Here is a 24,116-nt window from a genome sequence, read left to right as displayed (position 1 = left end):
TAAAGTCTCGGAAATACTCGACTAGTATCGATATCTAGCGTTAACAACAGGAAAAAAAGTAATAACGAAGACATCCTCGTATTCCCGCGTCCACCATTCGTTAAGTTGATGAGTTATTACTAATTTCACCGTTTCTAAATCTTCTAAACTGCACGGATATTCATTTCCGTCTTTATTCCACACTTTTATTTGGGGCAAGTGCTTCTTGCTGCATATATTCCTTAAAATGTCAGCCGATATAAGTATTTCTTCTTTATGACTTGGATTTATTCTATCATTGAGTCTGCGCATAGCGCTTTGAGCTGCTTCTGTTCGCAATGCCAAATCAGCGACAAAGTCTTGATCAGCTCGTGATAGGAAACCAGCTTTGTCTGCAGAACACTGTCTAGCATATTGCTCGACTGTTTGATAAGGATCATCCTCTGAACAGATCTTCATGGAGTGTCCTCTAGCATGACCTTTAAAAAAGCGGGAATGACCGCTTCTTGTTTTGTAGTGACCTTCTCTGTTCTCTGATCTGTCCAGGATCGTTTTAGCATGGGCAGGCTCTGTACCTCTGTAGCAAGCCCCGCCAATCATCAAGATCATCTTGTCGTTTCTCTCCAACTTGACCTTGTCTATCCATTTGGCCAAATTCTGAAAGTTGTTCTTCAGTTTTAGCACCGTCCATTTACGAAGTTTTAATGGATCCTGCTCAATTTGAAAGCCGATCACCGAAAAGAGACAGCTGTTTAAATCAGTGATAACATTGTCGGGATCTTTGCGACCTCTTAAGGTCCAATGGCCTAGAGAAGGATTAGGAAAGTTTGGGCGGGAAATAGGATAAAATGTATATGAAATTTTTGTATGTATAAAAATGTCGGTTTTAAAAAATTTCAATTATGTGCGTATATTGTAGTGTAAGAGAAAAAAAATGGAGTGGCTGGTTTCATAAGGAAAACTATATCTTCTGCTAATTGCTCATTATATATCATATTAAACTGTATTATAAAACTATAGAAAAGGGGATTCAATTTGCTTCAAACTCCAATATCTTTGACATTGTTAAAATCATGAATAATCTTCAAAAAGATTTTATTCACCTCTCATTGCTTATTAAAAAGTTATGAACAAAATGAAGCATGCAAAACATTCGCGTAAAATTGCAGCAGATTGATACCGATCACGTCCGTATTAAGTTTTGGTAGAGCTTGCAAATATAATACGAATGGCATTTTAGCGATAAAAAATCGGATAATCGTCGTTAATCTACATGAATCTGTGTTGCAGATTTCCTTGATCTTTACTACTAATTTATTGCTACATTTTATTGATAAATTTTGCTATATTTCCGCCAATATAAAATCGACAACAGTACGTATACGCGATAAATCCTATTTCAAATATTTAGCTTTTTTGTTGACAAATTTTCTAGCAGGTACTTTACAAAATCTGTTCACCACATACTTGGTCACCCGAGATAGAAAGTGATGTGTAAACATGGTCTTAATATATTTAAAAAACTATGCATATATGTAATTTTTCTTTTTCTACGAGTATAGCGACGGATGTGAACAATAAGATATAGTTAATAGTTTATATATTTTACCGTGAAGCATGTTAAGTTATTTAATTATCTACGCGTCCACAATGTGTTAAAGTCGGGCATGATGTTACAGAACCCATGATGCAAATTTCATATTTAGACCGAGTTGTTACGTGAGAAGAATGAGGTATTAAGATACAAAGTTTAACGTAAGTTATACCGGGACATGAAGGTATATTTTTCTCTCTACCGCTTTCCAGTTTTATTCCAAACTAGACTAAAAAGGTGAAACCGTTTTGAAATACACCTTAGAAATCATAAACTTGGTTCACTTCTTTTGGAAACTATTTGATTAAGAGCTTACCTACTCCTTCGGTCGCATGATATTCTATGTCAACATGATGTCCCGTTTTTCTTCTGCCGATTATTTTGTTTAAACTGCCATTAGCATTCCATATTTTGATGGGTCTTTCGATTATGCTACTCAGAACGGCGACATGTATCAAACCAGCTGGCCCATAGCGTTCCAAATCTTGTATAATGTCATTTATGTATTTATTAATTTTCTGTATTCTGTCTTTGTTTTTACGATCAGAATAGCACTGGATAAAATTGATCGACCGAATTCCGCGCATCTCTCTATCGCGGATTTTTTGAGCTTCAGCCATTTGTGATTCGATAGTAGAATTAAAAGGACGCTGTGTCATTGTTGAAATAGTTTTTTGGAGCTGCAATTTTTATTTTATCTTCCTCAAGTTTGAACGTCTATCTAAGATGGAATAATATAAAATTTATTTCATTCCGTTTATTTCACGTGAAACATACGTTTTCTCTTTATAAACATAAAAAAATGCAGAAATATAGCTGGAACAAATATAGAAAATAGAGAAAAATGATAATAAAAAAGATTAAAGATTACATACATATATATATTATTAATAAAAAGGAAATAGATTTTAGAAGGAAGCTAGCAGAATAAAAGGAAGTTGCTTTATCGGGAAGAAAGTCAATCATTTCTAAGGGAACCCTTGATCTTAAAAATTAGATTGCGCGATTAGAAAAATGTATTTTTGCAATCTTGACTTACAAGTTTATATCACTGATTTTATTGCAAGGGACTCATTCATCTTCCATGGTGTTATAACATTGTTTGTTGTGTTCCAAAGTAATTCGGCCTCAAATTAGTAATAGCTGGGAGAAGTAAGCTTATGATTTGTAAAATTTCCATAATAAAGCAACTAATTGTCTTCCATTTTAACTGCAATTTTTCCTTGTTTGTGTCTTCTGTCGCCTAAAAATGTAGATACGCACGCACGCACGCACGCACGCACACACACACACACACACACACACACACACACACACATATATATAATTAATATAATTTAAATAATTAACCTAATAAAGTAATAACTAATCAATTTGATGAAGTTTTAATGATCTTTTTATAACTGAAATTTTATATTAATTTCTTAATACATGTATTTTTTTCTATATGTATATTATTTATTATAAATATCACATATAAATATAATAATATACACACATATATACAATCATTTATGATATTTACAGTGTGAATTACATTAATAAATTATTTAGTAATATAAAAAAGAGGAAGAAGGAAGATGAAGGAAGGAAGAAAGCGAGAAAGCGCGAGAATGAGGATTAAAGTCACACAAATTATTAAAATTCAAGGAGATCTAAATTAACATACCCATCTGCTGTTTTGTAAAGAATCCATTATGTTATCTCGTAACATTGATAAAGATTTGTATTAGAAATAATGTACATTTTCTTTTTTAATTACAAAAATTGATTTTCACTAAAATTTTCTTTATTTAAGTAGACGACATAACGAGATATCTAAAATAACTTTCATTGCTCCGTAATTGTTTTTCTGATATTTGCTGCATTTCACGGCTAAAGGTGCCAATTCATGAGACGCTGAAAATGAGCGCCAACAAGGTGAACGTGGTGGTTTCGCTTTGACGCTAGTGTCAAAGAAATAAAGTTGAATTTGTTTAATATTCAGCGTCGTTGTTGAATCGTGGTTAATCATCCTAGTACAATCAAACATAGACTTCGAAATACGTAAAATATTAATTATTTTCAAGTAATATCTTCAAGTAATAATATTTTATGGATACATATATGTATAAATAAAAGATATTATTTCTGAAGATTTTTGCTTGCTGAAAATGAGAGTCGAGCGTCAACGTGAAAAGGCACCTTAATTCATGGTGGAAGCTTCCACCACACATGAGCTAATTATTATAATACTTCTTCGAAATCGATCTCTATATATTTTCATTTAATATCAAATTTTTCCAAGTTGAATATTCAGTTTATTAGTGAAAGAATTATATTAAATATCTCAGAGAATTAATCAAGTAATTAAACGTTACTTTGTCAGATTAAAAGATCAAAAGTGATTTTTTAAATATAAACTCATAAATGGCATTATCACAATTTTGTTACTTATACTTATATACCTACATTTTAATAAAAGAAATTTATTGTTAAAAACGTTATTATATAATAATAAATATTCTTCATACTATATTTATACATTTACATTATAAATACAATTTTTTATCTATAGAATTATGTATTTTTTAACATATAAGATATGGATAACGATATAAATTATGTCACACAGTTATTTTAATTCCCATAAAGAAGAGGCCACGTAAATTTTTCTTTACGTGCGAATGAACATTGATTCCAGTGCCATCATTAGTTATGCTGTTGGTCGAGACATAACAGATTCATAGTAGTCGGGATAGTCCGGTTGTCGTAGCGGGATGGCGAGGGTTACGGTGGAAGGGGTGACATTGCTCCGGTAGTAGGGGTCAGTGTCGGCTAACAAGTTTTTAGTTACCCATATCTAAAGAAAATATTCACTTATTCTAAACAATATATGTAAGTTTGTCTTATGGATAATAATTCAAATTTGATTTACCGAAAAATTTTTATTAATGAAAAAAAAAATTAACAAATTTTTATCGCTTTTATCTAAATTATGATCTATAAATTATCTAAATGTTAAATAGTATCTTTGAACGATAGAATGTAATATATTTTATTTATATTATACATATAATTTATATAAACGTAAAAAAATATATATTCTCTGATAGAATTAAAATAGATTTATGATCTAATTAGGATCTAACATAGAATCTAATTATATTCCGTTAATTGCATAAAATTTATAAATTACGTAGAAAAATATATGTATTTAAATATACATTTAATCATTTAACTGAAATACAGTTAAAAACGAGAGAAACAAATATTAATGGATGTGTTTGTATCGATAACTTACAGTGAAATTCTATAAAGTTTAAATCTGTTTTTTTTTTATTGTTTCCTATCGGATTCTTTAGCTAGACGTTGTGTTTGATTATGTAATTTTTTAGTACCTTTCGTTCTTCATCTGGGTCTTATCGAGTTGGTACGACTAGCGACGGTACTGAACTGGGTTCCTGAAGAACCACTCGCGGCACTCGCTCGCGAGTTGCAGCTTTCTCCCGACGCGACCAGTCTCGGTGCGGCCGCCTTTTCGAGTCTTCCGATCGAAAGAACACGTCCACGAAAGTGCGCACCGAAAAGTCAATTGTATCAACAAATGTCGATACGTCGCGAATTCCAAGTGTATATTGTTAAAAGTGAAAGAATTAGGGGTGGCGCGCTCGCGCACCTATACGTGTATATGTACCTGCATGTGGAATAGCTTCGAGTGATCTGTGATCTTTGTGTTGAAAATGTCGGGAATTTGAGGGAGAAAATGGAAACGCTAATTTGGAAGTGATTGAGGGTGAGATTGAAGAATCATGAATGTAACCGTAGAAAATTTTCCACGATACATTAAACCCAACGAATTGTTTGTATAATCCTGAGGATAATTGCTGTAATCATGGAGGAATGTGCAATACGTTTGAAACGCGCACCAGAATAACGTTGCTCGTTTTAAAATTTTTTCAAGGAGTAAAAAGTCTCAAACAATTCTGATATTTTCATACAGCAGAGTTTTTTTTGGCGAAAATCAATATAAATTACAAATTTTAAAATCTCTTGTGTGCTCTTTGTGTGTCGCTAAATATAATAATAATTATAAAATTTGAAAATTAAACTACATTTGTTATAAGGTCTATGTAAAAAATTGTATGTTGCGTATTAATTGTTGCTCGAGAAAACAGCACAGAATTATTGGACGACGGATTGCGCGGGATTTCTATTATACACGTATGCGTCGCACAGAAAATGAGTTAGAAAAAATATTCTATGTTTTATTTTATTGTCAAATAAAAATTTTTATTTTTAATATATTCGCCAATTATTACGCGTAAGAAGTGAAAAATTTTGAGAAATCAAAATACTTTAGCAAGATCCTAAAAAGCGTTCGGCGACTAATGCGATCGACTTGATCGTGCGGGCATTGAAATCTCCACCAGACAGACGGAATCTGAACAGTAGTGTTAAATATAATTTGTTGGAATGTTGGTTGTATTAAACGTAGCTTTTAATTTATATAAGAATACATTTTTAGAAAAGGGGGAGGAAAAAAGAAGGAAAGAAAAAAGAGTGCAGAAGGATAATTGACAAAATCTAACATTATAATATTAGTAATATCGTTTCAATAAAAATTGTTATTATTTCCAACATATATGGAGCAACAAGTATACTTAAATTATTAAATAAATTTTAACAATATTCTGGCGTGGAATATATGCTTTTAGTTTTGGTATATAATTCTGATTTTAATAAATATTAATAATTCATACTATAAATATTAATATTTGTATCTATATTAATGTATTTGATAAAAATATTAAGAAATTTTATACGTTTATTACTAATAAATGATATTAATTATATATATTTTAATAAAATAAAATATTTGTATGTACAAAAATTTTTAGTGGTTTAATTGCTCCACATTTTATATTATTGCAATTATCTGATTAAATATGGATTATTTTCTGCATAGATTATTTAATAAAAAGGAAAAATAAACTTTAATGCGTGGAAAATGAAAAATTAATTTAGGACTATTAAATTGAAAGAATCGATTAATTCTGGGATGGTAACATTTATTCTATGCAAAATTTTATATCAGGGAATTCTGTTTTCTGAAAAGGACTAACGTTTACGACGAGGGATGCATTTTGTGATAAATAATCACGTTAGAAATTAAATTCCATTGGACCAAGTATCATTGACGATGATTCCTTACACCTGGTGCTCAATGACTTTTATGCTGTGTGATATCAGCAAGAAGGTCAAGTCTTTGTGCGATAGTTTATTCAAAGTGTTGTAAGAAAACAGCGATGTGTGCCTTTGTGCTTTTCGCTTGGAGGCAGATTATGTAAAAGACGAACTGTCCAACGGATTTCAATACGGATTAAGGATTACTTTTGCAAGTGACGCCCTCTGGATAAGCGTATATGGCCGGTAAGTGTATTTGTGAGCCCTTTTATGCGGTAAGGGTGTGTAATGATCATAGAAACGTACGTATTGAAGCTCCATTTGTTGATTATACTTGGTGTTCCACAATAAGAGGACGCCCTACAAAATATAGGGTTGTTGAATAAATAAATGAGCTTTTCTTCATCAACATTTAATCGAATGTGCCACATTTTTTAACATCTTCTTTTAATTTTTTATATCTCCTTTTATATTTGCTTTCTTATATTTTTTTATACTTTAATTTTGAACAAAAAATATTTCGGTAATCGAGCGTTACAGTCCCATTTATAAACAAAATCCATCTAAAATAAAATAAAAAAACAGGAAGTTTAATCTATTGTCTACAGACACAGACATTGATTTGTAAAAGTTGGTTTATTTTCAATTGCTTGTATAATTCACTTCTGAGTCTTCAGCGCAATCTCAGAGTTCGTACATGTTGTTTATCAGCGGCTGCGTTCGGAGTTTCGTCTTTAACGCTTATAAGGTTTGAAGCACCCTATATATCCTCGTAAAGTTTTACTAGAAGGCGCAAATACCGGTTTCGCGCGAGTTAGATGCAAGTATTTGCTCGTGCGCGCACACACGGTTGTACGTGTGCATGTCCACACGTGGCGGCGCCGCCGCGCCGGTACTACCCGTTCAACAATGCTGTGCGCCGCGAACAAATTATGCAATAGTCATATATAAAATAATATGTATATGTACGACTATATGTTAATATGTTTTGAAAAAAAATGTAAATTGATACGTGATCGATACTGATAGAAACACGTTTGTTCTTCGTGAATAAAACGCAAATTATTAACTTTTTTTTTTAAATTTAATGTAAATCAAGGACCTAACATATCTATTTTATATTTATAAAATATTTTCCCTACATGGATATTATTAAATTATCTATTATAAATTCGTGAATAACTTCCTTATGTTTAAACAAATGTAATACTTGAATTTAAAGCGTCGCAAGCATTTTTATTAAACCTTCTGTCTCTTTTTTAATGTGTTTAATGGTTGGATATGCATAACCGTTGCTATTATCTATAGATTAAACTGTTAGTTTTGCTGCAAACCGCTTTGTGATGAGAGGTCAGGTGTAATTTGTACATTTAATTCTCTGATGAAGTGGACTCGACTCCACCGTCATTATGATATGGAGTCGTTTCTTGTAACGCCGGATAATGGACGAAATGCGCAGGAATGTGCGAGATGGGACGGTCGGTTTGGTTGAAGGCAGTGAGTAGATAATTGTCAGGTATTTTTCCGAGTTAGGATATGTGCGCAACGCCGTGAGCCCGGGTCCTGCTTTCTCGCCGCATTTTTCTGGAATAATCACGTGGGCATAAAATTGTGCCTTATAATCAAATGCGAGAATGATAAATTTTTTCAACTAAGCGATTAACAGTCAAAATATTGTTTTTTAAATCAACACCAAAAATCTTACTTTTTATCATGTTTTTTATTTTTTATAAAAAGAATGTAATTTAAATAAAATAATACAACGGTGCACTAAATAACGAGATATTATATCCGCGAATCGAAAACGTCGAATTTTCTACAAAAATATTATTTTTTATAACATTTATTGTATTTTATTGTTCGTCTTTTAAACTTCCAATTAAATTGGGTTTAATTGCGTGTGCCAATTTCACAGTATTATATGTATGATTCAGATGATTCTGGAAGACGACAAAAAATACTTATTTATTCGGTTCATGCGGTGATTTCGTTTTCAGAAGAGAAACACATTATTAGGAGAATAGGTATCGCTTTTTTCACGTAATTATCTCGTCAAGTATTTTATATTTAAACTCACATGGTATATATGTTTTGTTGATACCATATCTTGCTATTATATTTCCCAAGAAAGGCGAAGATAAATGCAAAATAAACTGCATATTACATGTATAATGTTTCTTATTCCCTTTTCTTTGATCAAAATGGCGGATACATGTAATCGACGATGGACGGAAATCGATTTCTTTTTTCATAATTTCTTTATAAATTTCTGTCTGACTAATCAACAACGCGCTTTCTGCGTGCAGGATAATAATCAATATCGATCTTGATACTATTAGCGTAATATTAAGTTGTTAGGTTGGTCGGGAAAGCTTGATCGGAAACGTGACAGTGATTTCGTTAAGCGATGCCGTTGATGATCTTGCAAATAGGGCGGTTCTTAAACAAGTTCGCGTTCAGCAACGCTGTTAAGATTCCATACCTTCCAACCGCAAGGAATATTTCAGAATATTTTATTTCACCCAAAACATATATTTTCCGTTTTTGAGATATTGAGAATTTAATCAAAAATAAAAATCTCTTTATAAATAGTGATCTGGAAAAATTTCCTTTCTTTGAACCACAAGCAAACTCACGGTTTTTTAAAAATCAATCTTCACAGTTGCCATTAGATAAATGCTTACTTTTCGTTTAATTACGAGTGTAATGCACGCTTGTTTAAATGGGTTTTCAGCGTAAATTGTCAAAATATTTGACGTTAAAAATTAAAGAAGTATAAGAAGAGTGATTTTTAATCAAATTTTCGCTAAGAAAAAATTGATTTTGAAATGAATAAAGCGATTCGTAAATGAAATTTGTACGCGCATAGTTTTTCAGCGTCCTGTGCAATTCGATCTAATCTAATATTGATAATATTTATCTAATATATTGAGTCTATTTAGGGGTAGCTCTATTAAGCTCTTATAGAAGGGTACAAACAAAATACAAAAGTCGGTCCCGCTTGTCGCAACATCGCGGCGTGATCCGCTACACAGGAAACACTGCGATGCGTGAGATGCATCATCATCGACATATAAAATAAACACGACAAAATTATTGGTTTCGTCCGGCGCAACGCCGGTTATTGACGAAGTTAGGTTCCGTCGTGTACAAAAAGAGGGTGGAGAGGATTCAAGATGATTGGAGAGAACCGTATTTTTCCCCTTCGTCTTTTTATTCAATGCCGAGAGTAAGACTACGGCCATTTATACCAGATTCTTGATATGAACAAAAAGATAGAGTGGGAGTAGTCGCCATCTGTAAAACGTTCTTCGTGTTTTCGTATATACATATATGTATGAGGAAACACATACCAGTAATTTTAGCATTAGAGAAAAAACGGATGACATAAATGTATGTAATCATTATATTTAAAATATTACGTGTAATACTACACCTCGTATCAAATGAGACGATCTATACAGAGATAATCTGTGCACAGTGCACACGCGTACTTTAATATCAAACTAGTATATGAAATAAATAAGTTAATTAAACGATTTTTGATCATTCGATTGTTGGAATAAGAAAAGAAAGTTCCTTTGATTTTGCACAATAAAAATTTATATTTAAAAAAGTGGAAGCCATTAAACTATTAAAGCAAAGAATTTACATTATTTTTGATACAAGTTCTAATCTGACTTAATTGTCGACAATTATCCATTCAATTTACTTATTTATACCCTGAAAATACGCGGTCATGATTTTGAATCTTCTTTTTCTTTTGAAAAATTGAGGTTTCGGATTTACATCTGTCGATTTATTAAATACAGATGGTTCAATTAAAGCAAATTTGAAAATTATACAACTTGCGTCAATAAGGAAAACATCGTACACGCATGTAAGTACACAGTAATTCGCGCCCATCTGCATTTGAATCGATGAAGCGTGATTCCGCGGTATACGCCGTCTGATGTTTGAATTCAGTATTGCGCGACGCATAACGGCATTACATCATTAATAAGTTAGGATGGACCGGATACGCCCCATTATCTTAGGGCGGGACGCGGAAGTATACGAGACGCAATCGGACCACTGACCACAATATAATAGCAAACTTAATTGCAACATTTTTATGTGTTTAATCCTCGACGTCATTTCCTAAAAGCATTAACGTCTAAAAATATGTCTGGAATATCTTAATAAATTGAAATAAAGATAGAAATCAAATCGGGTTTAGCAATTCGCACGTCCCTGTGTTTTTACGACTCGCTCGTTATCTTATAATTGCTACAATTGTGACAAATGTGTCATGAGAGAAAGAGATATATATATATATATATATATATATATATCTCAGTACATATTTTTTAAATATGTTTGTTTAAAAAATGCGGAAATTATCGAGAGAGAGAAAAAGGGGGAGAGGGGGGGGGGAGAGAGAGAGAGTTTTCACTTAGATTACATATTAGTTCGCACCTCACGGTACTTTCCCGAGTCGCTCATAAATTCTCCCGCCGCGCACTATCATTGGTTCACATCAACGTTATTTCTGGAGTCGTTATAGAGAGTCGCTATAAAGAAATAACCACGACCGAGATTAATGTTACAAACGGACGACGAGTCTCGCTCCGTCAGCGAAGCGTAAGTCTATCTCATTAGTGCGAACGCACTTCGGATCCTAGATTATATACTACCACGCCAGGCATCGAGATAATTTACTGTCCGCACGTTACACGGATTACACGACGCGAATACAGGAAATAAAATAAATACTAGGTACTGAAATACTACAAACTACACCCACGGATTTTCTTTTTGATTCCAGAGAAAGAGAAATTGATTGTTTTTTAACGAGAATTCTATTGGATGTTATCTTAATTTATATCTTCTTAAGCTTTAACGCACTTATATTCATAGATAAATTACATTTAAATTTTGTCTACTTAAAGATCATCCTGGATATCCGAAAATAAGTTTAATTTTAGAAAACTATGAAGTTTATAAGATACATTTTACTAGATACATATTTAAATGTACAAAAAACAAAACTGTTATCGTTATCATTGAAAGTATATGTATACGTGGCAATACACACGTAGCAAATTTAACTATTTTTAAGTCTCTTGTTTTTGTATAAAAGCGCGTCTTCTCAAATCTTGCCATTCAAATTATCTCTTATTATCGTTTTAAGTATATTTAGCCAAGCAACCATCTCAAGCATATCATCTTAAATCTTCATAAATGCGACAAATAGCTCATATATTTTCGTCATGTAAAATTGACTGATACTCGGTGTTCCTGCCGTTCTGTTCGTTCGTACGAACACCAAATTGATGAATTCACAAACTCGATAACGCGAAAGAATATAATATACCATATTATAACAAATTTTCAAAGTGGATCACTTGTATATTATTATTAAGTCTATGAACTTTAAAGCAAAAAGAATTATAATTCTTTTTTATGTCGAGACGATCTAACAATCTAATATCTAACTCGTTAGAATTAGATGAACGATGAGGATCTGCTATTTATAAAATGGAGTACGTAAAGCGCAGTTATTAAGCGTACATTAAGCCAATCAAAATTACAAAACAATTTCAAAAAGTATGTTACTCGCCATATTTAAAGTGATATGTATTGTTCTGGTTCCAGGTGTGCGATTGGAATGGCAGAAAAGTTGCGCGAGGCAGCTGCTCATGGTGACGTTGATCGAGTTGCACGCTTGCTCAACGAAAACGTTAAACCGTTGCCTGATGAAGTATGTTTCTTTAATTCTCAAATTCTTAAAGTATACAATATATAAACCTATATATAAACAAAATGATACGTTTAACATATTTACTGGAAACTTTTTTATAACTTTATAATTTCATAATTTTATGCAATTTTGCTTAAAAAGCTGATATAAAAAGAAATCGTATTACTGACTTTTAAATATATTGTAATCTTTTGAAATCGTGTAACCCTTCATTCAGAAATTTCTTACAAAGTTGCAGAAAAGTATTCTAAATAATGAATTATTTTACATATTTTATAATGTGCAATTTTTATAAATAAAATTTTCTGAAAAATTAATTATAAATATATCTAAATTTTAAGATAATACAAGTCTCCTCGTTAAGAATAAAAATATCTACACTATTTTCTTAATAATCGAAAAATTGTGACTAACAATAAGCAAAAATGCTTTTCTTTGTTATTACTATACTTTGTAATTACTCTTCACTTTTAATACCTTTGTTTATACATATAATCATATTTCGGAGATCTTGAAGGAAGAAAGAAATGGAATGGAAAGAACGAAGTTGAAAAACGATTCTCAATAAATTGATTAATATCGTTAAGAGAGTTTAAGACTACCCTGAGGCATTAAATTGAATTCCGCCTGTAATATAATTACTCGCGATGCTGACTGGAAAACTTTATTAACGGCTTCGAGGGCGACTGGCAGCAATATATTAATTTCGTCTATTAATTACCTCACTCTCATATGCAGCACGATTTCCTTTGAAGCGTAGCTTCGTTGGGTAGATTAGATTTAGAATGCAAATAAGCGCTCACAGCACGACATACATAATATTTGTCTAAAGCATATCTGAATAAGAAAGAATGGACCACCCGATTGATCTATATGCTTATCAAGATTGTATTTTTCAATAATTGAAATTTTTTGCTATTTGAGACGTGTTTGTATCGCATAATCGGATTTGATTTATTATTCCGTTATTTCTCTGAAAGGTACACATAATACCAATTTTGAAAGTGTTTTTAAACAGTGATATAAATTTATATAAATTTATTTAAAATAGGCAAAAGATCTTGTTAAGACTAATAATTCACAGTTGTTCATAAATAATTTTTTCCGGAATCCTTTATTTTTCCGGATTCCAGGAAAAAGATTACCACAGGTTTATTTTTGTGATAACTTTGTGTGCGTGTGTGTGTATGTAGATTTTACTTTAAAATAACTCGTAGAATCTTTTAACTTAAGCTCTGATTAATGAGATATGGTTATTGCGAATTAATAAGTCATGAAAAAGATGGTGAGAAAACTAAGCTTTTGTTAAGTATATATATACAGAATAAAAATAAAACTGAAAAGGTTAATTTATTATCGCTACGTGAAAGCTTAATTTGCATTAAAAGGTTTAACTTTAAAAAAGAAATTTCTGTGCAACGTTAATTTGTACTAAAGGGATTAAATATAGTTGATTAAGAAATTTTATCAGGCATTACCATCAGAAGAGATTCATTTTCAAATATTTTCGGTGCGCGGCTCTTAATTAGTAAGTTTTATCGAGCATGCACGGTCGCGCGAAGATATTCAGGATTCTTGTCGTGTTTCAGAATGGCCGGGGGCCCCTATTGCTGGCCGCGGCAGGTGGCCATGTGGAAGTGTGTGAGATCCTGTTGCTGCAGGGCGTCGACGTTGGCGCCGTTGACGATGTGAGTAGTGCTGCATAAATTCTGGTTTTATTAAATATTTTCGTATATTCTAGAATATAGAAACTAGCAGTTTCAGCTTAGAAAGTTAAAGAATAAACATTTATCGAATTTCCGGGATATAATAATCCGGGATGAATATTTCTAGAATAGAAGGAGAAAATAGCGAGTATTATTTACGTAAAAATAATTTCACGCAAGTAAATCTACATGTTTGCTAACTGAATTGATCGTGGTAATTAAATAAATTGAAATTAATTACTGCCGAGATTTATCTCGTTACGATCGGCTTGATTTATTGCCGTTTTTTGAAAGACGACATTTAAACAATTTTGAAATTAATTTTAAATAATTACAATAATTTAAAATAAAAATAACTCTGTATTAATGATAATTATATTGACTGTATTTCTTAACCAATTTCGATTTTATTTTCTCTTTAGCATAATCTTTCTTGTTTGTCATTTTTTCTATTCTTTCATGACAATCATCTTGTAATAATTTACCGAATATTTGTATCTTTAAGGTATATTAATCGTAATTCAGTGTTAAATGTTTATTATGAAAGAATACATTACATTGCCTTTATAGATTAAAAATTCTGTAATTGTGAAAAAATGTACGATTGTTCTAAAAGATGTATAATCTATATATATTATATATTCATATAATTACTTGTCATTTGTTATCAATTTGATATCGCAAAATATAACTCGTGTTCTTTCCGTTCTCGATTTCCGTATATAGTATACACTGCCCGTCAATGATTTCTTTCCTGAGGTAAAGGGGGGAACATAGAGGTCTATAAGAGACGCTATTGATATACTTCTATAAAAATCACTAGAACTTCTATGTTCCTCCTTTATCTCAGGAAATAAATTATTGTGACGGGCAGTGTACAATATATATTTATTCTTTTATATATAATTTTCACGCATCACTCTGTAATATGTGTCTTTGTATGATTTGTCGTACTTTCTTAAAAAAAAAAAAAAAAGAAATAAAAAAGATGTCGACCGTGACAGGATTCGAACCTGCAATCTTCGGATCCGAAGTCCGACGCCTTATCCGTTAGGCCACACGGTCTGTGAGGGGTAGCTACCCTATACATGAATACCTATGATCAACTTTTATGAAAACCAATATTCCTGACATAGTTATCTATTTTTACATTAACATCTCTGCTTCGTGCTTACTTTAGCAAGAAAAATTAAAGGAGAAAATAATTTGTTACGCAATGACTAAACAATGACTAACTATACGGGGAGAGAAGTGTTCGTTGCACGAATAATGACTTTTACTGATAAAATATCTAATAGGTATAAAGATTATTTAACAATTTCATAAAACGTGAATATTTCACATCTCTCTTCTTTCTAGCATTAGATCAGTTAATTGTTAATTATACAGGATGATATAGGTAAATCAATATTTCTTTATTAAACGCAAAGAAATCACAATTATGATTTTGACAATGATGGTTTTGACATAATTACATTTATAATTAGAAGTTGTTATTATTTTTGCTAAGACGTTTATCTTTTATGAGTATACTATTTTATATTCTACATTTATTTTGCAATTTGCAAAAGCAAATATAAGTTAAGTATTACTTTTTCCTTGATCATATATGGACTCTCACGAAGAAATTTTTATACATTTGTTTTCCACTCTAATGTTCTTATTTAATAATCAATAATTGCAGATTGACAACAATTACACGTGATATTAACATATGTTCTTCGAGTGAACAATTTATTGCATAGGCGTAATTTAATAGAACAAATTATACTTTTATTCGCGCGTACACGTCGCCGCGCCGTACGACTATCGTTCGGTCGTCACGGCTGGATATCGAACATAGGCACGAGACGACTCGTAAAAAGCACCGGGAATACGCGCTCATGTTGCGCGCATATACACATATACGTGGGTTGAAATAAAACGAAATTATTCCCGATGTACGATACAACCTGGTCGGGGAATCGCATGCCCGGCCGTAGGAATCCCACTATTGTTCCGTGGGCAATTAGCATGCCCGGTCCGATTCTCCTCCTCATAGGAGGGGTGAATACATTAAAACGCTCCTCAACGCGGCAACGTCCCGCCGGATATACCCGGCGAACGTACGCGTGGGAGAAGCGTTTATATCCGCGAATGTGCGACCGCGTGGTGTACACACGACCGGCGTAGTTCGTACCTGGATACTTGATATCCGTTATTACTGCATGACCTTGAATGAACAGCGGTGTTCACCATGTGGTACTTGAATATCGACGTTATTAAATATCTATCGACCAGACTTGCATGCTCGTCGTGTTCTAAGCGATGGAAAATAACAGGATGGTCCGACAGTATTGCTGCGATTAAGCGATTTAGGTGCTTAACTCAGTTATCTAGCCGGCGTGATTAAAAACTCACATTTTATAACGGATCCATCATCAATCAACTTTTCAGCCGTATCTTCTAAATTACTTCTTTCTTTCTTTTTAAAAACATGAATGTGTATTATCTTAATTTAAACGTAGAAAGAATTGATATTGAAGATACACACATATACGATTTCCCGCAATGTAAGGTAGTTTTTTAAAAGATATAAATATAACAATGAAAAATAATCGAAAGCGTAATGATATCTTATGTGGTAATGCGTAATATGAAAGCTATAGAAATATAAAATAAAATAAAATAAAAAAATAAAATTGCTTAGCGGGATTTGAACTTACGCCGTTCGAAATTGTCTGCTATTCGTCACAATAGGACGTTTGGATGACAAGATAATGATATCAAGATAACGCGATGTAAAAATAACGAAAAAAAAAATAATAAAAAAATTTGTCAGAAGTGGGATTCGAACCCACGCCCTCAGAGAGGACCAGAAGCCTCCGGCAGACCCGTCGTGGACGGGTAAGGTTATAACCTTGAGTCTGGCGCCTTAGACCGCTCGGCCATCCTGACATATGACATCTAAGTGCTAAAAACAAATTCACTTATAGACGCTTGCCGCTTTCATGATTTTCAGCGATATTTATAGTTACAATTAATAGTTCCAATTAGTTTTTAGTATTTATTACGCGTAGAAATCGATGCGCATAATGTATAATATCTCAAGTAGCTTCAAAATAAAAGTAATTAACTTCTTAATAATTTGTTAATATACATATAAAATACTTTAAAACTTCAATAGATGTGTGTTTGTGTGGAGAAGTAAATCGATTGTCTTTTGAATCATTTTTATTTTAAATTTAAAATAAATTTTAAAAATAGTTTTTAAAATTTTGAAAATAGTAATTTAAAATTAATAATTTTATAAATATTGTAAAATTTATTATTATTTAATTAAGAGACACACACATTTAAAAATTTTATTTATGTTACAATTTAAAATCATAAAGAGATTAAATCCGTAACAGAGATTCTTAACGATGAATCATACGGGCGTTTCGCCAGCTCATCGTTATCTTTTTTTGTACAATCGGAGAAAAGAAATGAGCTATACGGAAATAAGATACTCTCTTGTGGAAGAATGAAGAAAGATAAGACTCATTTTTAGAACAAAAAATTATCTTCGGAATTTTTTTAAACTTTTTTTCCTCTTTTTTCCCGTTATACCTTTCTCCTTCCGTTGAAACTTGATTTAAACTACAAGAAACTCGTACTAATATATTTTTTAATTATTTTTACCTAAAGTTAGGAAAGTACTACATTTTTCGTGTTTTTCAAGCTACGTGTGGTTATTAAAATAAGATGTAAAATATTTTTCTGATATCAAATTTTTTTTACATATAGGAGAAATTATATAACTTTACTTGACATTTTGATTATTTACTGATATCCAATTTACTCTCTTTTTTTAGACCGAAATAATTAGCACGATCAAGTTACGTGAAGTGTTCTCGTAAGTTTCCAACGAGACACCCTATATACCGGGCAGCATTGTGCACGTATGTGTTAAATGTGTGCGGCGATGCTGTCGCGAGTGGCATGGCACGGTTCATCGACCAGCGACTGTTCGCCGAGTATGGGCGAGCGGTTGTAAGTCTCTCGGTCATCCTCTTTTGCCTCGTCCGCCTTTTTCCTTTGTTGCGCTACACCGTGTACCGTACACCAGTTCTGTGAGCACCAGCTGCGCGACCGCGCGCTGTGCGCGCGGCATGTCATGGCGACTTTTGTGAAGTCGCATGGCGAACCGATGCGCGATGGGGATTTCTATTTAGCGACGCGATAAATTTCGTAGAAACCGATATTACGAATTGAGGGCTGCCTCGATTATACATTATGACAATAGTGGTGAAAATTGAGTTGTTTTTAAAGTCGTAAGATAGTTTTAAAATTAAGTACAGACGTTATTCCGCGACTTAAGCTTAGACGTCTCTGTAACAACGCTGTACTTGATTTACCATCACTTTTTATCCTATAATAGTGAATTATTTTCTTTTAAACAATAATATGTTATATCACAAAAGTGATATGCAACGTTATATAAAAACACAACATGAAATAAGAATGTTTTCTTTTTTTGAAGAATTTCTTCAGTATGGAATATTTTATAGTCATATCGAGCATGCTTCTTTAAATTTGTAAATTTCTGAGTTTGCCGAGCTATTTGATTCGTATGAATATTGTTATAAAACATTTTTTATTTACAATTTTTTGAATCCAACATTCGAAATCAAAATGGAGATCAACTTCCTAAAGATTATTCGTAAACTAGAAAAAATGTAGATAAAACAAAATATCTTTGGTTCGTCTTATATTGTATAAATAAAAACTGAGATTAAATCGTGCTATTTAAACGCTAAATGAGAGCATCCGACGGGGATAACTGTTGAGGTTGCGATGAAAAAGATAATAGGATGCCCAGAAAACATACTAAAGATAAATTAACGCCGCTTTTGCTCTGCCCTGACTCTCGACTGACTAGTGTGCGTGCTACTAGTTACTAATGATAACGACCATTATTAACGGATATTACACGTTGCTATTCGCAAAACATGAAGTAAAACACAAGTCGAAGATATTCATACATGTATTCAAGATATACAGGGTGTCGTAGAAAAGTTAATTTTACAAATTCATTGAGTTCCGACTGCGACCTTAAACTTAAAAAGTTTCTAATTAATGAAGAGAAAGATGTTGGCGAAGGGGGAGAGACAGTGAGAGAAAAATTTACATTTTGAGATTTCAATTTTATACACACAGTCTAAATGTAATCCATTAAAAAATAACAGTATAGTTTTATTCGAAATTAATATTATATTAGATTATACAGTAGTATAATTATACAGGTAGTACATTGCAATTTTTTAATGTATAGATTTAAAAAATAAATGTGTACAATTATTTTTATAAATTTCCCTAACTTGTTTGTTCCGGAAACAAGAGGAGCAAAGTAGAAAATAAGAAAGTTATAACCAGAATAGACTTTTAGTGACTCTTGATCTATCCTCCGCAATAGGAAATAGAGATAATAATCTCCATTTGAGGTCTCTCTTTCTCTGAAAGATATATATATAGCTAGAAGAACGGAGGAACGTGCTGACACGGGGTTTTACGATTAAAAATTCGTGGATTATTATATAAACAGTTATGTAAATTCCACGTCTGGGATTGATCCGCGCCTCTTCCGAGACACCTTGTAGTTTGGGCCGGGCACCGAGCGTCCGTCGATGAATACGTCTGCGTGTTTTCAGCATGGAAACTCGGCACTGCACGAGGCATCATGGCGTGGTTACAGTCGGACCGTGGCGGTTCTGGCGAAGGCCCTCGGGACCCAACGGGCCCCACTGCACGCCAGGAATCTCGCCGGATTTGCACCGCTTCACCTTGCCTGTCAAAACGGCCATAATCAAAGCTGTCGAGAGCTCCTCCTAGCCGGCAGCAATCCCGATCTTCAGAACAACGTGAGCGATCTACCGATTCTTTTCCTTTTTTTTTTCAACTCCTCTATCGCGTCTATCGGCGCGTGGATCGGAAGATAAGAGTAAAAGGCGAGGGATTTAGAGTTAATACTGTACGAAGCTAAACCTTTGGAACTAAAACAGAGACTGAATGTATAGTGATACAGTCTTGTAAATTCGTTTCCATAGAAATATAGAGAGATATAATAATGTAAAATGGTAATAAATATGCAGAGAATAAAACGATAGTACATTTCTAATTATATGGAATATGATAAACAGTTTAACAGCGATAATAAAATTTTCAAGGCATTTGTTTGTAACATGCAGGCGATAATATTTCGATGAAATTTTGATTATAGAAACAATCAATAAAAAAGTGTAAAAGAGAAAAGATATTTTTCTTTCTATAAGGTGCCACGAATTATATTTATTCTTCAAGAAATTGAATCTTTAATTTACTCATTTCAGTATGGCGATACTCCGCTTCATACTTCGGCACGTTATGGCCATGCCGGCGTAATGCGTATACTAATCTCAGCTCTGTGCAAGGTGTCAGATCAAAACAAAGTAAGTATGAGATTTTTTATTAAATAATATATATTTTTCGTTGCTCCCCTTACAAATGTTGCTCATCACGGATTGCAATTCTTTTATCGTAATATTGTTCTTAATATCATTCTTCTTTATGCTCTTTCTCTATGCCTTTTTAAGTTGTTCAATAAGAACAACTTAAAAGTTTTATTGTATATAAGTTGTCACAATTTTCCAGTTAGTTGTACACTCGTACAACGTGTATATTTATTCTCCGCACCACTTGTTTGTCCCTTCTAGAATGGTGACACCGCTTTGCACATAGCGGCAGCTATGGGTCGCCGGAAATTGACGCGCATTCTCCTGGAAGCCGGTTGCGATCGAAGTCTGCGGAATAAACAAGGTGAAACGGCGAAGGATATTGCCCGTCGTAAGAATCATACCGAAATCTTGGAAATTATTTCCAAGGCACGCGGTAAAAGCCGGACGCGCAGCAAAAGCCGCGAGGGCGACTCGATAGATGGCAAAATAGACGACGGTGAGGATAAAGTTTAATTATTAAATAATTATAGAATAGATTGTTAGTGATTGCGTTGCAAAGAATCTGGTTCGCATTAAGTATAGCTTGTATGAAATTACCGACTAACTATTTAATATATTTTATTGCTTTGCTAATTTTCCAGGTAAGGCAATGAAGTCGGATAAAAAGCGAGAAAAGACCGGAAGTGGCACCGGGAGCGGTGGCGGCGGGAGCAGCTCGAAGAAAGACCGAAAGAAGTATAAATCCAACAGCAAGCAGCACAAAGTCCGGTTTGAAAAAGCTATCATGGGCCGGCAATGGTCGCCCTATGGCTGCCATTACTATCCGGACCCGGAAGCGTTCCCTCAACCCCGTCTAGATTCGCTGCCCTCTGACCCTTTAGGGCGGGGAGAGCAGTACTATTTGGATCTGGCGGGCAATATCAGAAAGGGTCCGGTGGGCGTCGGATATACGTGTTATTGCGCCCCATTTTTCCGACATATGGAGGCGAAGCTGGAACGGGACAAGGCCGAGTTGAAAGCACACATCGATCAGGCTCACGAGAAGCTGGACCTGAAAGTGGCCAATCTGGAGAGGAGGACCAGGGGACAAATCTCGGAGCTGACTAGGTGCGTTCAGGAGGAGCGCTCCAGGTGCGACGAGAGGTATTCGCATCTTCAGCAACGTCTGCAACGAGGTGGGAGAGGTAGATATAGCGAGAGACCAGCGAAAACCAATTACAATCAGTCGGAGGTGGTACTACCGACGAGAACAAGATCGCTGGAGGATCTGTTGGATGACCGACCGCAGGATCGCAGCTTCGAGATTCCCGGAGAAACGCCGGTTCATCGTGGAAGTCTAGATGATCTCGATATACCGGCTATACCTAGACTCAGTACGTCCATGAGAGACCTGCCTTCGGGATCTGGAGTAGTTAAATCAGCGCTCAGAGTGCTGGACATCCCTCCGAAATTGAACGAAACTTTCGACGGAGCCATTAGGCACGGTGGAACCTCGTCCTTAGACATAGCGCCGACAGACTCAGTTCCTGTGAAGGGGAGACGTCAACAAAGAGTAAGATTGAACTATGTTATCGTTCGTTGTAATAATTACTGCTTTTTCATGAAATAAATAATAAAATAATAATTGTACATTAATGGTTTAGTTCTGTTAGAATAAAAAGACCCTGTAACAATAAAAATTTCCTTTTATAATATACATATAATTTTAATACATTTAATAATTTATTAATTATCTTTAAAGTAAAATATATATATTAGATAAATCCATTTGTCTCTTGTTCTTAAGAGTTGCGTGTCGTATGACATGCACGGCATGAACATGTCCGTGGATGAAAATATGATCCAGAAGATTAGCGACGGGAATATGACGGAGTGGAACGGTCGCCGCAGCGTCCACGAGATGATCAAGCGGTTTCAGCAAGTACCTGATATGCATAATGGTTGGCGAAGAATTCACTCCGGAGGCAGTGAACAGGCCGGTCTGGATGAACATACCAAGTGCTCGCAAAATCAGAGGGTACATTCTCAAGGTGATGTAACGTTTCCTGAATAACAAACTACGTTAGAGTTAACGAGGTCATAAAAATTGAGCATAGATCGGTACAGCTGCGAGAAAAAAATAATTTACCGTGATTTAATTTAAAAAATAAATATTATAAAATGTTTTTTTTTAACACATGTCGACTTTTCACGCTGCTCTTGATGCGCAATTTGATTCGACGCATCCTGATTCGAATAATCTATCCCAATCGACATTAATGTCGCAGATAACGAAAGCGAGAGCAGCGAAGGGGAAGATGACGACGTTGAACAATCGAAAACGTACAAAGAGATGAACTGTAGGAAGGCCATTTCCAAAGACGTGCCTTACGACAGTATTGCGAGAATGCCGTACAGATCACGTAACCCTGTGTACAGTCCGACACCGCCTCTGCACGACACTCATAATGATTCTGGATACAGCACCCGCATGTACGGTTCCAGCAAAGGCGCGTCGCCCTCGTTGTCAGGTAAATATAAAAAGACAATGCAGCAGTAGTTTAGATAAGCGATAAAACGTATATCTATCTCAAACATTCATTTAACAGATTGGTTCTAAATTGATTAAAATTTCTAAATTAATTGGAATTTTTTCTTGTTATTTAAGATTGATACATCTACGCTCTTTCTAAAACAAAAACACAATACTACATGGAATATCGTTTCTGTTTCATCTCTGTGCAGGTCAACTGGAATGTGACGTGATCTTGTCACCTTCGACAGGATCATTCACGAGTGGGGAACAACTCGCTGCCTTATTAGAACAACCAAGGCGACACGATCTAACGGTTTACGAGCGAAATGCCGACAACGTCGTCATTAATATCGGTACTGCCAGTTTGGTTTAGATTTGAGACTGTAGCTTCAATCGAAAGGAACATAACTTTTGAAACATAGTTGTACGCGTCACACTGTACATAATGCATAACGCCGTTCCAGAAATGTTGAAGTAATGATATTGTGTTTTACTGTTAATATCGACACTATATAAGTGTCATATCCGTTCGCGTTGCCATGACATTATTCCACAAAAATAAAAATAAACGCTAAACAAAGAGCAATAATATTTATTGTTTGTATATTATATATGCAAATTGTACATGTATAGGTAGATATATGTATAAGTGATTATTAAAACAATTGAGAAAATTAACTTGATTGCTGCCGCAGGTCATTCTTCCTAGAATCTGTAAGTTTTTACTAAAGTCCTTACACATGTGGTTTACTGTAAATTATAACAAAACAAATTATAAATTTTAATTATTTATACCGATGCGTTAATATAACATTTTCACTAATAATGTAACTAATTCACAATTATTAATTTAGAATTTTCAATCAATGCAAACACTAATTAATTAGCAGTGACATAAGTCGGAATTGAAACAGAGAAGTATTTATTTATTGTAATAAAATGGGTATACAAAGTTCAA

The 24,116-nt window shown here is 33.7% G+C and overlaps 2 protein-coding genes and 2 non-coding genes across 5 annotated transcripts; 1 reads left to right on the top strand and 3 right to left on the bottom strand.

Annotated features, from left to right (window-relative positions):
* Positions 1-5: 5 nt before the first annotated feature.
* Positions 6-3,959, bottom strand: LOC139774425 (uncharacterized). Its single transcript, XM_071709669.1, has 2 exons — positions 1,890-3,959; positions 6-785 (listed from the first exon to the last, which is right to left on the bottom strand). Exons 1-2 carry the CDS (start codon positions 2,230-2,232, stop codon positions 22-24), a joined length of 1,107 nt encoding a protein of 368 aa, XP_071565770.1. The 5' UTR covers positions 2,233-3,959; the 3' UTR covers positions 6-21.
* A 918-nt stretch (positions 3,960-4,877) lies between these two features.
* Positions 4,878-23,836, top strand: Dgo (ankyrin repeat domain containing protein 6 diego). Of its 2 annotated transcripts, none has more exons than XM_071709655.1 (11): positions 4,878-5,348; positions 6,672-6,985; positions 12,377-12,482; positions 14,072-14,170; positions 19,861-20,070; positions 20,539-20,637; positions 20,902-21,139; positions 21,285-22,195; positions 22,430-22,673; positions 22,911-23,153; positions 23,368-23,836. In XM_071709655.1, the coding sequence occupies exons 3-11, from the start codon at positions 12,390-12,392 to the stop codon at positions 23,529-23,531; spliced, it is 2,301 nt and encodes a 766-aa protein (XP_071565756.1). In that variant the 5' UTR covers positions 4,878-5,348; positions 6,672-6,985; positions 12,377-12,389; the 3' UTR covers positions 23,532-23,836. The 2 variants fall into 2 exon arrangements, with proteins under 2 accessions (XP_071565756.1, XP_071565755.1); XM_071709654.1 differs by having other exon boundaries at positions 6,651-6,985.
* On the bottom strand, positions 15,181-15,253 carry Trnar-ucg (transfer RNA arginine (anticodon UCG)). The gene has a single exon. It is a non-coding gene; the product is annotated as a tRNA-Arg (tRNA).
* On the bottom strand, positions 17,004-17,125 carry Trnal-caa (transfer RNA leucine (anticodon CAA)). The gene is made up of 2 exons: positions 17,088-17,125; positions 17,004-17,048 (listed from the first exon to the last, which is right to left on the bottom strand). It is a non-coding gene; the product is annotated as a tRNA-Leu (tRNA).
* Positions 23,837-24,116: the final 280 nt, after the last annotated feature.

The sequence above is a fragment of the Temnothorax nylanderi genome, unplaced genomic scaffold (genome assembly GCF_030848795.1).
Source record: "Temnothorax nylanderi isolate EJ_2023f unplaced genomic scaffold, tnyl_v1.0 TNYL_tig0081_pilon, whole genome shotgun sequence".
In the NCBI taxonomy this organism is placed as follows: domain Eukaryota; kingdom Metazoa; phylum Arthropoda; class Insecta; order Hymenoptera; family Formicidae; genus Temnothorax; species Temnothorax nylanderi.
The sequence above is the reverse complement of the archived record's forward strand: the minus strand, read 5'-3'. Positions and strand labels throughout refer to the sequence as shown.

Bases quoted from the DNA above. Each gene is read 5' to 3' on its own strand.
- LOC139774425 (XM_071709669.1), bottom strand. From the start codon at position 2,232: ATGACACAGCGTCCTTTTAATTCTACTATCGAATCACAAATGGCTGAA. The intron at 786-1,889 runs GTAAGCTCTTAA...ATCCTTCTCTAG, and splicing joins TCATGCGACCGAAGGAGTAG to GCCATTGGACCTTAAGAGGT.
- Dgo (XM_071709655.1), top strand. From the start codon at position 12,390: ATGGCAGAAAAGTTGCGCGAGGCAGCTGCTCATGGTGACGTTGATCGA. The intron at 20,638-20,901 runs GTAAGTATGAGA...TGTCCCTTCTAG, and splicing joins AGGTGTCAGATCAAAACAAA to AATGGTGACACCGCTTTGCA. The intron at 23,154-23,367 runs GTAAATATAAAA...ATCTCTGTGCAG, and splicing joins CGCGTCGCCCTCGTTGTCAG to GTCAACTGGAATGTGACGTG.